The 13,585-nt window shown below is 41.3% G+C and overlaps 2 protein-coding genes across 3 annotated transcripts; one reads left to right on the top strand and one right to left on the bottom strand.

The window, feature by feature from the left end:
* The first annotated feature begins 3,321 nt into the window (after positions 1–3,321).
* Positions 3,322–7,576, top strand: LOC110973089 (zinc finger protein 593-like). The gene is made up of 3 exons (XM_022223572.2): positions 3,322–3,681; positions 5,311–5,373; positions 6,598–7,576. The coding sequence occupies exons 1-3, from the start codon at positions 3,488–3,490 to the stop codon at positions 6,746–6,748; spliced, it is 408 nt and encodes a 135-aa protein (XP_022079264.1). The 5' UTR covers positions 3,322–3,487; the 3' UTR covers positions 6,749–7,576.
* On the bottom strand, positions 7,577–11,946 carry LOC110973088 (uncharacterized). 2 transcript variants are annotated; one of them, XM_022223569.2, is made up of 2 exons: positions 11,279–11,946; positions 7,577–8,697 (listed from the first exon to the last, which is right to left on the bottom strand). In XM_022223569.2, the coding sequence occupies exon 2, from the start codon at positions 8,642–8,644 to the stop codon at positions 7,715–7,717; it is 930 nt and encodes a 309-aa protein (XP_022079261.2). In that variant the 5' UTR covers positions 8,645–8,697; positions 11,279–11,946; the 3' UTR covers positions 7,577–7,714. The 2 variants fall into 2 exon arrangements, with proteins under 2 accessions (XP_022079261.2, XP_022079260.2); XM_022223568.2 differs by lacking the exon at positions 11,279–11,946 and adding an exon at positions 8,857–8,905.
* Positions 11,947–13,585: the final 1,639 nt, after the last annotated feature.

The raw sequence follows: 13,585 nt of genomic DNA, 5'->3' as shown, positions 1-13,585 counted from the left end.
ATGCGTGATAATTACTGATTAGTAAGCGGTACAGGAGTGATTTCTCAGAAGTTTCAATCCAATATGACGCGTGTTGCCCATCGTACATTGAGCAGTCAAGAGAGAGTGCATTCACGATAGAATGTTTGGGCGTTTTGCTGACCCATCTCAGGAAATTGCGTGTTGCACGAGAACAGCATCTGATTTTTTTTGTACAAATAGTTTAAAAACTGACCGCAAGATGTTACTGAAAGGAGCGCAAAAACACAAGTGTAGGAAATGTTTCGGGCGGATTCCACTTTCAGTGTGAACACGGCAAAGGATCTCAAAAAGTCTTTTAAAAAATCGGCTTTAATTGAATTAATCAAAGCTTAAAGCTCGGGCAGCCTACCTGCACGGATAGACGTAAAGTATAACGTCAATGATTGTTATAACACTTGTTTGTGATACAGGAACTTAATGAAGTTAATTGATTACCAAATTGAAGATTTTAATCATTACAGTTGATTTTTTCTTTTACGCAGACAGGAGCTCGGTTACAAAACGCTAACTGCATGATTCGATGTTATAAGAACACTTTTCTCCCACTGTATACCATAGTGAACTGGTCAGGGAAAATAAGTCTGGATTTCCCCTTCTCAGCCCCCCCCCCCATACTCTGAGAAAAATAACGTCGTGTCGCGAAATGTCGTCATTCAATTCGGAAGAAAAAAGCTCTACTTGATACATTCTACTGTAAATTGCAACCTACACATGCAGTATATAGGCCTACTATTATTAAGGCATAGGCTAACGATTAACCGCAGGCCTACACGCCGTGCAGAGTACAAGCTCAAACTGGACTGTTTAACCAAGCCAAATCCCACTCCCGGCAAGACCGATCTTATATTCCATCAAACCGGCAAGCCTCTTTTGATACCAAGTAGCGTGCTTTTTATTGAGATGGAGAGGGTTGGGAGGGGAGGGGAGAGAGGGAATCCAATGCACGTTGGTAAATGAAACGAAAACCGGCACAGGAGCTAGAGGTTTAAGTAATCCGGCCATTGTTTTGTTAGCCCCAAGCAAAGTCATGGACGTCAGTTTTACTCTAGTGTTTGGACCTGCTGCAGACTATATCAGGAATTTCAGAGCTAAGATTTTTGCCCGTCACACAGTTTTTAGTCATAAAGAAAGAAGAAGCGGGCCCACAAACCCATACAGCAAAGCTAAGTATTATCAATTTCTTTTCCTTTCTATGTAGTCAGGATGGCTCTCAGGATGGCTCTTAGGAAGAAAAGTAGTGGTACAATCATTTTTTTCATAAAATATGACATGTTTGCGCCTCGGGTAAGACAAAACTGCATTTGGGCAAACAGTACTTCAAATAATCACAGAGAAGGGTCTAAGTGAATACTGTAAACATGAAAGCAGACTTGATACATTCTGTTGATTTAGCCGTTTTAACTATTCATTAAGGACAATGTCAACCTAAGCTAGGTTAATCTCTGCTCCAAGCCAAAAGCGCCGCTCTTAAAGCTCCTATTGTGTGTCTGCTATTCCCCCTTCAGGTGAGTTTTCCCGTCTTTTCTCAGCAACCTCCAAAATACATGATTGGAGAAGTGGTTTAGCTTGCTGAACTACAATGGGCCAACTTGAGCAGATTGAAACTGCATTCCCACCAGGATGTTTTGGTTCTGGTTGCAGCTTCTGGCCAGATCATGGCTCGTCTGCTCAAGTGATACAGTCTTCAGATACAAAGCATGCAAGTAGTCGTTCAGTTGTGTTTATACCCTTTCTCCGGTAAACAGCACTGCACGCTGGTAGGATGCAGTTCAAGTTCTGAGCACATTATCTCCTTAAATGCTACTACGTGTATTTCGGTGAATTTTAAGAAAGATGTAGGAGTCATTTATTTAGATCCACATCAACAGCTTCCGTTATTCCGCCATTTGTGGTTAGCCCTTTTTTCTAACCAGAAAATAATGCTATCCCTCAAATGTTCCTGAAAATTTGAATTGCTGAACAACGTCCCTTGTGCATTCATGCCAAATCTCATATTAGCTATATGCCTACTTGATGGTAAATTTAAATTGTTCATTTTGTCCGTTGCAATGTTTTCGTTCCATTTGTCGCGTTAGATTACAAAATACGCTATGAAGAGCACAAGATAATGAGCGATTTTAGAATCATTATTCCAGCACTCTACAATTCATTGCGTTTGTCATTTATCTTAACCACCCCAAATTCACATTCTGTGAGTCTTCACGCATAGGATTTGGACCTAAGACGTATCCTCCCCTTTCCGTTCCGATTTTGTTTCATCAGTGTCCCATGGTTTTCTCGATCTAGATATTGATGTTGAGAGTTTAAATACTTTTGTACCCATTTTTTTTACACATTTAACCCAGGTGTTCATTGAAATATGTTAGGGGATGTGTTAAAATGCTAAACGTTGGATCAACATTTGCAGACTCGGCTTGAAGGTCAAAGTGGTAAAACATTGAACTCAGATGACATTCAAGCACAAATAATGGGCACATTTCTGATTTATGGTGAACTTTAATGTGACTCTTATATGATTTATATTGTGAGCATCCCGATTGTTTGCATTCTATTTTGGGACCGTGACTTTTAATTGAGACATAACTTCTTTCCAGGCCTACAAATCTAAGAATAATAAGTGTGCTTTATGCAATCCACGGTGTAGTTTTTAATCGTTCCCCAGGAGAGTTTCTGGAGAGAATACTAATTAGAAATTACCCATAAAAAGAACAATGCTCCGATCTCAGCCCCGTTGAAGGTTGTAGGCCAGCAAATGAGCCCAACTTGAATTGCCCGCGTGTACCGGAAATCACGATTTGGAGGCTGTCGAAATTCTCTGCTATTACAGCATTTCGAGGTCCTTGGACTTGATGGTTTGTGAAGGAGGATGGGATCTACTATGTACCAACAAGACTGCCAGCTTGTATTTCTGGAAGCGTTAGGTCTAACGGGGCCCTCCAAATTGCTCTATTTTGCAATGTAGTGCCAGGCATCAATTTTCAAAATGGCGATGCCTCGTGACTGTGTTGAGGAGTGATTATCTGTGGAGAAAAATATCTTCAAAACTCATCGTATAAGCTACTGAATATCGAAAAAAAACCCCAAAAAGATGAGGAAGTGAGCTTTATTTTGATAAGTATCTTGAACACCTGACAACGTTGTGAGTAGGCCTATTTCATTTGATTTTTTGAAGGGGCGGATTTATCACTGTTGTCTATGGAAGCTGACAGGTCTGCTCGCTGAAGTCAGAAGCGATTCATTGCGCCCTCTTGTAGAAACCCATCTCCAAAATGCGTCTCTTGAGGGCGCACTTGTAATTAGCAGCGTACATAGTTCATGCATGCTTGTTGCAAGAGCATGAACAGTATGTTGCAATCAATCATGGAGTAGTGTACCATCGGGCGGAACGCTGTCCCAGAAGAAGCTCCCTAATATTTTCCTAATACTGTCAGAGTAAAAAATTCCTTACACGCCCAGGAGAGTCACAATGACGCGAATTGCAAGGAAACGTCATCACCGAGGGTACACCCACATCCAGAAAAAGTACCGAACACGGAGGAAAACGAAGGACTTGGACCAGATCCACGAAGACATGAAACCGGAAGCTTCCAAGCAACTGTTAAATCAAGATATAGATCATGACAAGCCGGGGATGGGTCAGCATTACTGTTTGCATTGCGCGTAAGGAACATTCACTTGTTATTTGATCAAATTTTCTGTGCATGCAGCTAGCTGAAGCTTTATATTGCCTTGTTACATATACATGTCATGACATGTATGCGAATGTGCAAATAATTCTTTGAATCCTTCCATGCCAGTCTCTACATGTATATATCTTGGATGTGACAAGTTGAACAGCATGATTGTGCCATCACATTACTTTATCTGTTGATTTGTATTAATTCTCTAACTACAGTTGTCTTTTTTGAAACAATCTTCCACAACTGAGAAGTAGGAAAAAAGGCCAGAATTATCGGCAAATTTTGTTACAAGATCGACATCTCTCTCAAAGATTGCACAATCATGCAGATCGACTAATTTTGCATGACATTTACATGTTACCACGATAGAGGCTTATTAGTCAGAAATTGTAATCCCAAGCATGCCAAGGGGTCCTGGGGCTTGTGGGGAGGATAAAATGAAACGGTTAGAGGAAAAACCCCAAACAAAGCTCCTGAGGTTAGGCCAGTGATTTTAGATTTATTGTTTCTTGTCAGAGCTGGCCTGTGATTTTGGCTCCGCATCAAATATTTCATTATTCATTATTTTTGATAAAAAGGCGAAACTTGATAGAAAAATTGTCAAACTCCCTACGGCCAAAGTTATGTTCTGGCAATTCCAGTCATCAGACCACAAAAACCCTGAGCTTGAATGTCCATGGGCACCTTGTCAGCCTAGTAGGGCACCCAGTAGACAATGGAAGTCAAAACATCCCCCAATAGGTACAGTACCAAAAATTCAAGCCATGTCTGAACCGTGCATGTCCAGTCCTACTGCAATCCCCGGTCTTGCACTAAGACTTTACCTCAGCAGAATCAACAACCACTCGGACGGCAATTCAACAGTCAAACAGCATCAGGCCAGCACACAATCATGAGTGACGGAGCCACACGCTTGTGAAAACAGGATTATTTTTCATGATAGAAAATAATGAATAATGAAAAAAATGCATCTAAATTTGAAAACCCCTGAAAAATAACGATCAAATTTCATTCGCCTAAACCCACGGAATTGGGTAGGGACTGACAACCCAATTCACATTAAGCCTGGATGAAATATGAACACAGGTCACAGAGGTGGATGATGAGGAATGTAACACTTCACCAACCTTCTTGGAATCATACATGTACATTGTAACCATAGCCTTTCTGACAGGGTTACCATGACTCGAGTTAGTGAATTGACTCAAGTACAACTTGAGTCACAATTTTGGCAACTCGACTCACTACGTTACAATGACTCGACTTAACACAAAAAACGAGTCACAATTTTTGCAACTCGATGCACTACGTTAAAATGACATTCTAACACAAGTGAATACATTACAGTGACTTGACTCGATTTGAGTCACAAAAACTAGTGACTCGTTACTCTGGGATATGAGTATACATGTGGCCGGAGTCTGCATGTAAGAGTTGTTTCAATTATTGCAACTACACAGTGTATGTTAATGAGCTTTTACAAATACAGTCATGACATTAACAATACTATCAGGTGTCCTGTGTCATCACTGGATACCTAATGTACTCTGGCAATTGTGTTATTTACTTCATTAGATTACACTAAATTTCTGTGTTTTGTTTGTGACAGGAGACACTTCATCAGCTTGCATGCCTTAAAGGAGCACTTCCGAACCAAGCTGCATAAAAGAAGGTAAAAACGCCTTTTTTATTACGCCCTGAATGTATACATACATGTGCACATCACACTGCCCACTGCAGACTGCAACACCTGAACACTGGACCCACGTGGCTGATACTATTTGCTATGTTTTTCTCTCTTATACATGCACAACTAATAAGGATTGACTCAACTGCAAGTGTAGTTGGGAACCACTGCCAAGGTGGATGTAATAAGCATGAGCTGTGCAGTTGTAATGCCATTAAAGGTACATTTGGTTTCTCCAGAGGGGTTTGTTTTTTTATGTGAAAGTGGCTGCTATAGAATTTTGGCAATCTGCTCTTGAATTCTAACTCTTGAAAATGGGAACTCTGTTTCATTTTCAAATGCTGCCTGAAACCCTGCTGCTTGCATAAACACAGACAAACTTGTATGTGATTATGCTAAAAAAAAATCTGTATGTGACTTAGGTCACTGCAAAAAAACCCAAAAAACCTCTATCTGGTCCAATTGCAGCTGCACTGCACAAGAAACTGGATACAAAATGGATGCTGTATTTAATGCCATGTATGTTACTTTCAGTTTCTCGCTTATGTGCACATTGTAATGTGAAAATCTTTCTGTATCAACCAACTACGTGGATGGTGCCCTCTCTTGATGAAATTTCAGAGTGTTTTTTTTAAAATATGAGTGAGCAGAATAGGTAAAACCTTTTTCAGTAGTGGTAGGAATCGCACCACATGGAATGAATGAAATGTGTATTTATTATGGTGACCCAATGCATGTTGGTGATACACTTGAGTCCCTTTAATTTTGTCCAAATTTTTATTTTGCTTTATAAAAGAAGGCTTTTCTATTTGCTCTGAACAGTAACAAGAGGGGGCATGCTTTTTCAAAGCAGCCATGATTTTTTGGCGGGAACTCCCCACTTGTGCTGTATGTATGTGTGACCAATTTGTGTTGGCATATGTGGTCATCGCCTGTATGGTTTTCATCAGTGCAAAAGCCTGGTTGCAAAAAGAATCCCACCAGCCCGTCTTTTCTTTGCTAGTGAAGCAGCACTTCGCCGGGGGGGGCATCTGGCTGAGGCAAGTGTGGTGCAAAATCACCAAGAGATTCATTGTCCCTTCCGCAGCCGAGTAAAAAATCCCTACACTCGGCACCACCAAGAAACACAGAAAAGATGAAGAGAGAAGTGTGTCTGTTATAACAACAACATATTAGTAACCTGCACGGTTGATTTTTGATCACTGACAGATTAAAAGCTCTTGAGACAGAACCGTACACACAGAAGGAAGCTGAAGCTGCTGCTGGCATGGGGTCTTATCATCCTCCCAAACTGAAGAAGGTCACTACCCAGGAGGTAGTGGAAGATGAGAACATGGACTCTGCCATGACTGCTAAATAGGAACATGGAAGGAGACACCAGTTGGTGGGAAATTTATTGAAGCGGAACTCTGGGAAATGAAGAACATTTGTTTAGCCCATTCAGACAGCATGTTCTGTTTTCCTCTTTGAACTAAATCAATATTGGAATTTTTATTGGAAAGTGAAATATGATACTGTACCAGGCATAGTTCTTTTGGGCCTGTTTCGTAGGTTTTAATTGTGCACTGTGAATGCACACTGCATTAACCCTAATAGATCTGGGAGGGTGGAATCCCCCTTCAACTTTTTTCCAATATCGCTGCAGTGCATTTTTTTCAGAGGTTAAGCCTTTTAGAGTTTCTTGAGTAAATCTTTGCACTCATTTGGAAACCATATTTGCAAACAATAAAGATGTATACCTTTTCCACTGCGGTGCTTCGAACTTCAAATAACCATAACAACAAAACCACATGAGTTTAAACTTTACATTTGTAATAATGAAGAATATGTGTATAAGCATGCCAAGTTTTTTAAAACATCGGGTTTGGCTCAGCCGATTTCGGGGGGGGGGCAGAATCTCTTTTTGAAGGTTAATGGGATTGTCTTTAAAACTGCTTCTAGGAAATTAAAGTATTTAAAATTGAAGTAATTTCCTAAAACCCTAGGACTTCTAGTCTCGAAAAGAGACGGGCGTGTCAAAGATCAAACCTGAGACTTGTCACAATCAGTGTTGACATCTACATTTTCTGTTTTTGTTTCATGATGCTAAACTTCCCCGGCTCTTTTTTGCGCTGATTGTACTCAGTTGGTCAGCTGTTACATTTGTTTTTAATCTCCTCTCTGAATAAAGACAAGGAGACTCTCGAAATCACACGAAAACATGTTATATTTAATTCCAAGTGGTCATGATAAAAATTCTTAATGAAAGCTTTATTAGTTAGAAATGAATCAACCATTTAGTTTTAAAATAATTTGAATAATTGCCAATAAACGATGTCGAGGTTTCTCAGTGTTCATTTGGAGTCATCATCTGCATTCTGGATGGTCCAATTTCCGAATTGGGTGGCACAGACGGTTCGTCGTCGAAGTAATGATATGGTCTGAACAAAGGTGACAACCCTCTACCTGGCCACTCGCGGTCCAGCCTGTCAGGCCCACGATCCTCGAGCATTATCCTGCTTGAAGAGATGACAGACTCCAGGCTGTCCTCCCCACCGGACGCCCCTGCGGACGTTGAGGGGGCTTGTAGTGGCTCGATGCGAGGCCTGGAGTTCCGCTGGACATAGTGGTCCAACTGAACCGAGCCGTTGATTTTTCCCGAGTACGAGAGCTTCGTCTGGGTGTACAGCTGCGTTGGGCAGGGACCTCCGCGGTCCACCCTACGAACCTTGGGGAACATTTGAGGTATGACGATGTTGTCATCGTTCCGTTTGATCACTTTCCCGGGCGGGAAGGAGTGATGACTTCCCCTTGTCAGTAACACCGGCGGGTCCTTTCTCCGTCGGTAGGACTGTCGTTTATGATTATCCGGCCTGTCTTCCCTGGAGTCGCTCGGTTTCTTACGATTCACGAGAGTCGCATTTGTCGTGTACAAGGTTCTCGAGCGTTTGAAGTCATTCGTGGAAGATCCCCGAACCAATGGGTAACGCGCGGATAGTGCAGCCGACAGAGCTGCAACGCCATCCTCCGGCCGGCTCTTTGTCGTCACCAGGGGACTTCTCTGCTTGAGAAACACGGGTCGGTTCATCGGTGGTCTGGGATTGTCCATTTTGTGCCGTGTGCCTGATTGGCATGTGACGGCCAGTGCTTGTCCCCGACCCTGTTCGTCGTCAAGTCGGGATGATTTGGGGTCCCAGTCCGGGAATGAGACACACTTAACCGATGGCTTGCGGGTCGTTGGCGGCTGAATCGGCGGGAGAGGCTTGCTTCTCAGCATAGTTCCATCTCGGTATCATCTAGCGTCGTTATGCTTGTTCAGATACATACTTCCTGTAAAGTTGCAAAACGAAAAGACATTCTTAAGTCCATCTGAAATATTTGACGCTTGTGTCCCGGATCAGTTATTTTACAAAATGATAACATGACATTATTTTATACACAAAAATTTTATGATGCGCGCAGATCTTGCAGTTGTTCCAATTAGCTTACTCGTGGTTAGAAATGCTGAAACGGTTTGTTTCTGGGAGATCGTCCCCCCTTTTTTTAAGTCGTAAAGACGCTTGGCTTCACTGAATACTTATTGTCTCCACGCCCTCTTAAAAGTATTCAATGCGCTTGAGATACATGCCTTCCCAACAAGGCAAATGATACCTGTTTTTTTTCTTTTCTGGAGAAAGTAGTCTTGCCACATCGTTGTCGAGAATCTTGACAACTTACTTTGTTGTCGGCTCTTACAGACTCTGTAGCCCGGGGGGAAAATGATAAATAGTTTTTTATTGCTTGCTAAAAGCTTCTGAATTAGGCCGTCGACCACACCACGAAAAGCAAATCTTTGGTTTGTTCCCTTGCTCAAATACGCTAACAACTCCATTTCCTGGGTTTCTATGTGTGACCAGGGATGTTTTGAGGGATTTTTTCCAGCGAGCCGCGAAAAAAGGTCAACATAATAGCTTGCCACCGGGGCTGACCGGCATTCATTTTGATTGATTGAAAAACGAGGTACTCTAATTGCTTTTGACACGGGACTAGAGAATGTGCCTGTGTAAAGATACTTGAGCTCCCATAGGATGTGAGTAATGTGCGCTATTTAGACATTTTAACCCTCGGTCCTTGATTAAATAATGTTGAAACATGCCACACTGATAAAGACACTTTATAGAAGCGTGGATACATCTGAAAGTAGTCTTTGGTCACAATTACAGTCTTTAATAGATAGAGAAGAATAGTTTTGATATTGTTGAAGCATACGCAGCTCATGGAGCATCGAAGCCGAACATTTTGCAAAGTAACAGTGGGAATTTTTCCTGAACATTAATGGGGACAGTTTAAACCAAACTTCTTAATTATCATTGTAATGACTTTCAACTCATTGACAAGTGAGAAGTTCAACCAGTTAAAGAGCTAAACCATGGATAGATTTTGTTTAGCGCCCGTAAGCTCAGGGAGAAGTGATTCCTGAGGATAGCATGGCAAGTTGGTCACAGGATGTCAAAAATACTGGCTGAAACAATCTAGTAAACAATACTCGTAAATGTTTTGAGACGTAGAAAAATATCTCGAAAACTTCTCAAAGCAGGTGAAACATGTACATTTGTTCGTTACAAATTGCTTTTAATGCAAAAGTCAATATTTATAGGGCTTTTGTGGTTTATAGTTTGTTAAATCTAGCAAGATACCACATTCCACCTAATAGTTTCAGCACTGAAGATCCAGCAGTTAATTCAAGTTCAGTTGCACGCTCTTTATGATTTGAAATTATCCCACGGTTATTCAAAGGCATGGTGATTTTGATAAGTAGAATCTACATGCATGGTGCAGACTTGAACCCTGTCCTATCTCTGACAATGCTCACCTTGCGTATTATTATGAATTGTTATTATTCACCTTTGTGTTATGATCTGTGAACTGTCCTCAAACCCAGCTTTATCAAATGTTCATATTTTTAATGCCTGTGTTTTCATAACCACGAGAGAGAAGTGTTCTCCCAGCGTGCCATATTTTCGTGCAAAATATCATAAAGAGTTATTCATGATGTACTTTAGCTATCTCTGAAATTGAAATTTAATTTGCGGTGTCTGGGTTTCAACTCGTGCATTCTCTATTTGAGTGCTTAGTGCGCCCAGTTTTTTTTTAATGCCTGAAATTTAGCGTTGTGTTTTGGTTACATTGTACTTGGTTATAATAGTCTCAGAAATGATAGCGCGAAGAGTAGGGCCTACTTCTGTGGCATGTGGAGGGTAAGGATAGAAAACACATTTCCGCAAGTTCGAAGTGAAATGATTTACCTGAGAGTCGAGACGAAAAGAAGGTGGATTACATGCGAGGAATCGAAACAAAATGCGTCCAGTAACAAACCTGACCACTGAAAGCAAATATACTTTGCCCTTTTTCTGATATGAAGTGTTTATTCAATGATTTGCTCTGTTTGAAGATAGATGGCTCTGTGTCTTCTGAGGATAATACTTTTGGCAGCGAAATAACAAAGTTTCAAAGTCGTGTCGACTGGAACAACGAGAGGGAGTAGAAAAACAAATATTTCCAAAAGCTAAATGTATCAAGAAAACTTGAATGCAGTAAAACTTAGAGTAAAAGATCGACGATTTTGCTGAAGCTGGTGTGTTTATATCATATATTTATGAATATTTACGCTCAAAACAATTGCTTTTGCGGTTTGAACTAAATACCAGGCACATGATGAGTTTCAACGTTTGAAGTACGTTTTGTCCCACCATGTCTGAAATACATTAGTACACTTTGAAAGTGTCAACTCCAATTCGTCTTGAATAAAAAAAGCCTTATTCTGTATCAGGCATCGAATAGCCTGCGTTAGTGAAGGGAAGAAAGTATAATAGTGCTGTAAATACATAATGGCTGAACATTGACTAGTCTGCAGTAAATTCGAAATGCCCACCTTTTGAAGTAATTAGCATTGCAAATCAATGGACGAATCGTGTTCGGGTGATGAGCTTGTTGAGCATACCGTGTCAACACCCTGATAAAAACTGAAGGAGTTGCACTTCAAACCCGCTCTGCGTGTTGATGGTACATGGTTACCGCGTTTGGGAGACACCAGCAAGCCAAGGGGAATTGTTTCATAGCGGTCTCGTGGCAGGCAGTCGTGGAGCCGGGGCCAGGCTGTGAATCGGAACACCGATCGGCGGTTGGTATGAGACACCTCCTGTAATCAGCTACAGGCGGGCCTTGCGTGGTTTTCGTCCTTAGAAGTGGCGGAGTCGTGACATGTGAATAGACGGTCCTGTGAAGGCGGATGATTTGGCTCATTTTACTGAGCACAAACCGGGGTGTAATCGCCTTACGAGCTGATACCACTGTTTGTCTGTTTAAAGCTCTACTCTTAAATAAGCTGATACGGCAATCAGAGACCCAACATGTGCCATGTAATGGACTAAAATCTTTATTATCCATGATTACCATAATCCCTCTCAACGCAAACTCTAAGCAAATCAGACGTCAGAAGTTGGTCAAAAGTGAAACTCTGTTTCGCACAACGGCTGTTCTATGTAGACTTTAGCTGACTAAATGACAGCTTCATCGACGTATGTTTGAAATGAACAACGAGGAATCATTTTAATTTGAAACGCATTTCTTAGCTTAATTAACTAACGAATTCCTTTTATTAACATTTTGGCTACAAATGAAAGGATCAAAGTACACATATACACACATGTACATGTATATCATTGTGGATCTGAAATTTGTGGTGTGGGGTTCGCTATAGCCTAGGTCAAACAGCCGTGACGTATTTAAATTCTACAATTATTATCAAACCTTGCCCCCGTTTGTGCCCCTGGTGCGCTAAATTCTTTCTGTAAACTGTCTCCCATGGATACCACTCAGTCTTAACTGCTCTTTTGTTCTGCCGACAATACAAATGGCACGAGGTCGTTTGCAGTGCACACCGACCGTTCTCAGTTTGTTTACCAATCATTTCAGGCTACTGGAAAATAAAACAAAATGGTGAACCAAAGCTGCAAAAGAGGCCAAGATAACTTTTCCTTACTGCAGACTTGTCGTTAAATAATTTGAGAGGTCCGCCGGAGATTTTTTTAAATTTTGCCCCTAATTTAGATCTCGACCATAGGGTAAATGCTTTCATTGAAACATTGCAGTGCCTCTGTCGCCCCATCGGAGAACGAGCTAACAAATTCTAATAATGCTAATATTTCACGCCATCATGCGTCCATGAATCAGCACTTTCAATGCAAGGCAATTCAAAGCAAATGAGCAGCCCTTGTCGAAAAAGATGATATTCCGCGAGGATGGTAGGTCGAAGATTCGTCAAAACCTCGTAAGAGGTTTCTACGGATGGTGTAACTGAGCCGCACAGTTCTGGTAACAGGATAATTTAAACGATTGCGGATTCTGCACGGCCTCTTCGTGGTTCTGTCTACTGGTACTATCAAACCATTTGGACTCGTTTATCTCTTCGCACCTTGCAAAGTATGCCACAAGCCACCGTGCTTCCCATGGAGTGTATCAATCTAACGGTAGTCTCTCGTCATATATCGACAGACGTAAGATTGGTTAACTCGGTCAGTGGTTCAGGCCTTATTGTCATTTATTTTTGTGCAGCTAGAGAGGGTGACGTATTTCAACATGTACGATGCTATAAATACATGAAAGCCTGCTATATTACATATACATGTAATGCTTTCTGGGCCACAGCAATAAAATTAACAAGTTCTTTGGACAGAACCAAGTATATGGCACATCGTGGACACATTAGTTTGGCTGGGCTGGCGTTAATCAAATCACATGCCATCGTGCGTAGTGATAAAAATCTTCAAATTTGAGCTTTTTTAAAAGTTGCTCCCGTCTATATATGTAAAACCCACATGTTGGGCATACAATCTCATCAGAATCTTTTGAATATTGTTGTCATACACGAGCCCTTTGAAATAGGAAATTTTCACTGCAACTTAACGTTATTAGTACATGTACCAGTGTTGCACTGTTCTGACAACACACCTGCATTGGATGGGCCACTTAATACGACCAAACTAATGAGCCAATCAAGACATTTTGCCTGCCTGACCGGTCGTAACACGTGCGTAGATCAGCTAACCACATTAATAAAATTGGGGGTCTCTAGCATTGACAGGCGGGTGAATCCGAGAAAGTAAAACGCCTGTTCATTACAGTTCTTGTGGCAGTCATACGTCTTCACGTCATACACGTCCATGGCAAGATGTAGGAA

This window comes from Acanthaster planci, linkage group LG03, assembly GCF_054643075.1.
Source record: "Acanthaster planci isolate LZ-2023a linkage group LG03, COTS_SCS, whole genome shotgun sequence".
NCBI classification, from domain to species: Eukaryota; Metazoa; Echinodermata; class Asteroidea; order Valvatida; family Acanthasteridae; genus Acanthaster; species Acanthaster planci.
This window is presented reverse-complemented; position numbering and strand designations above follow the sequence as displayed.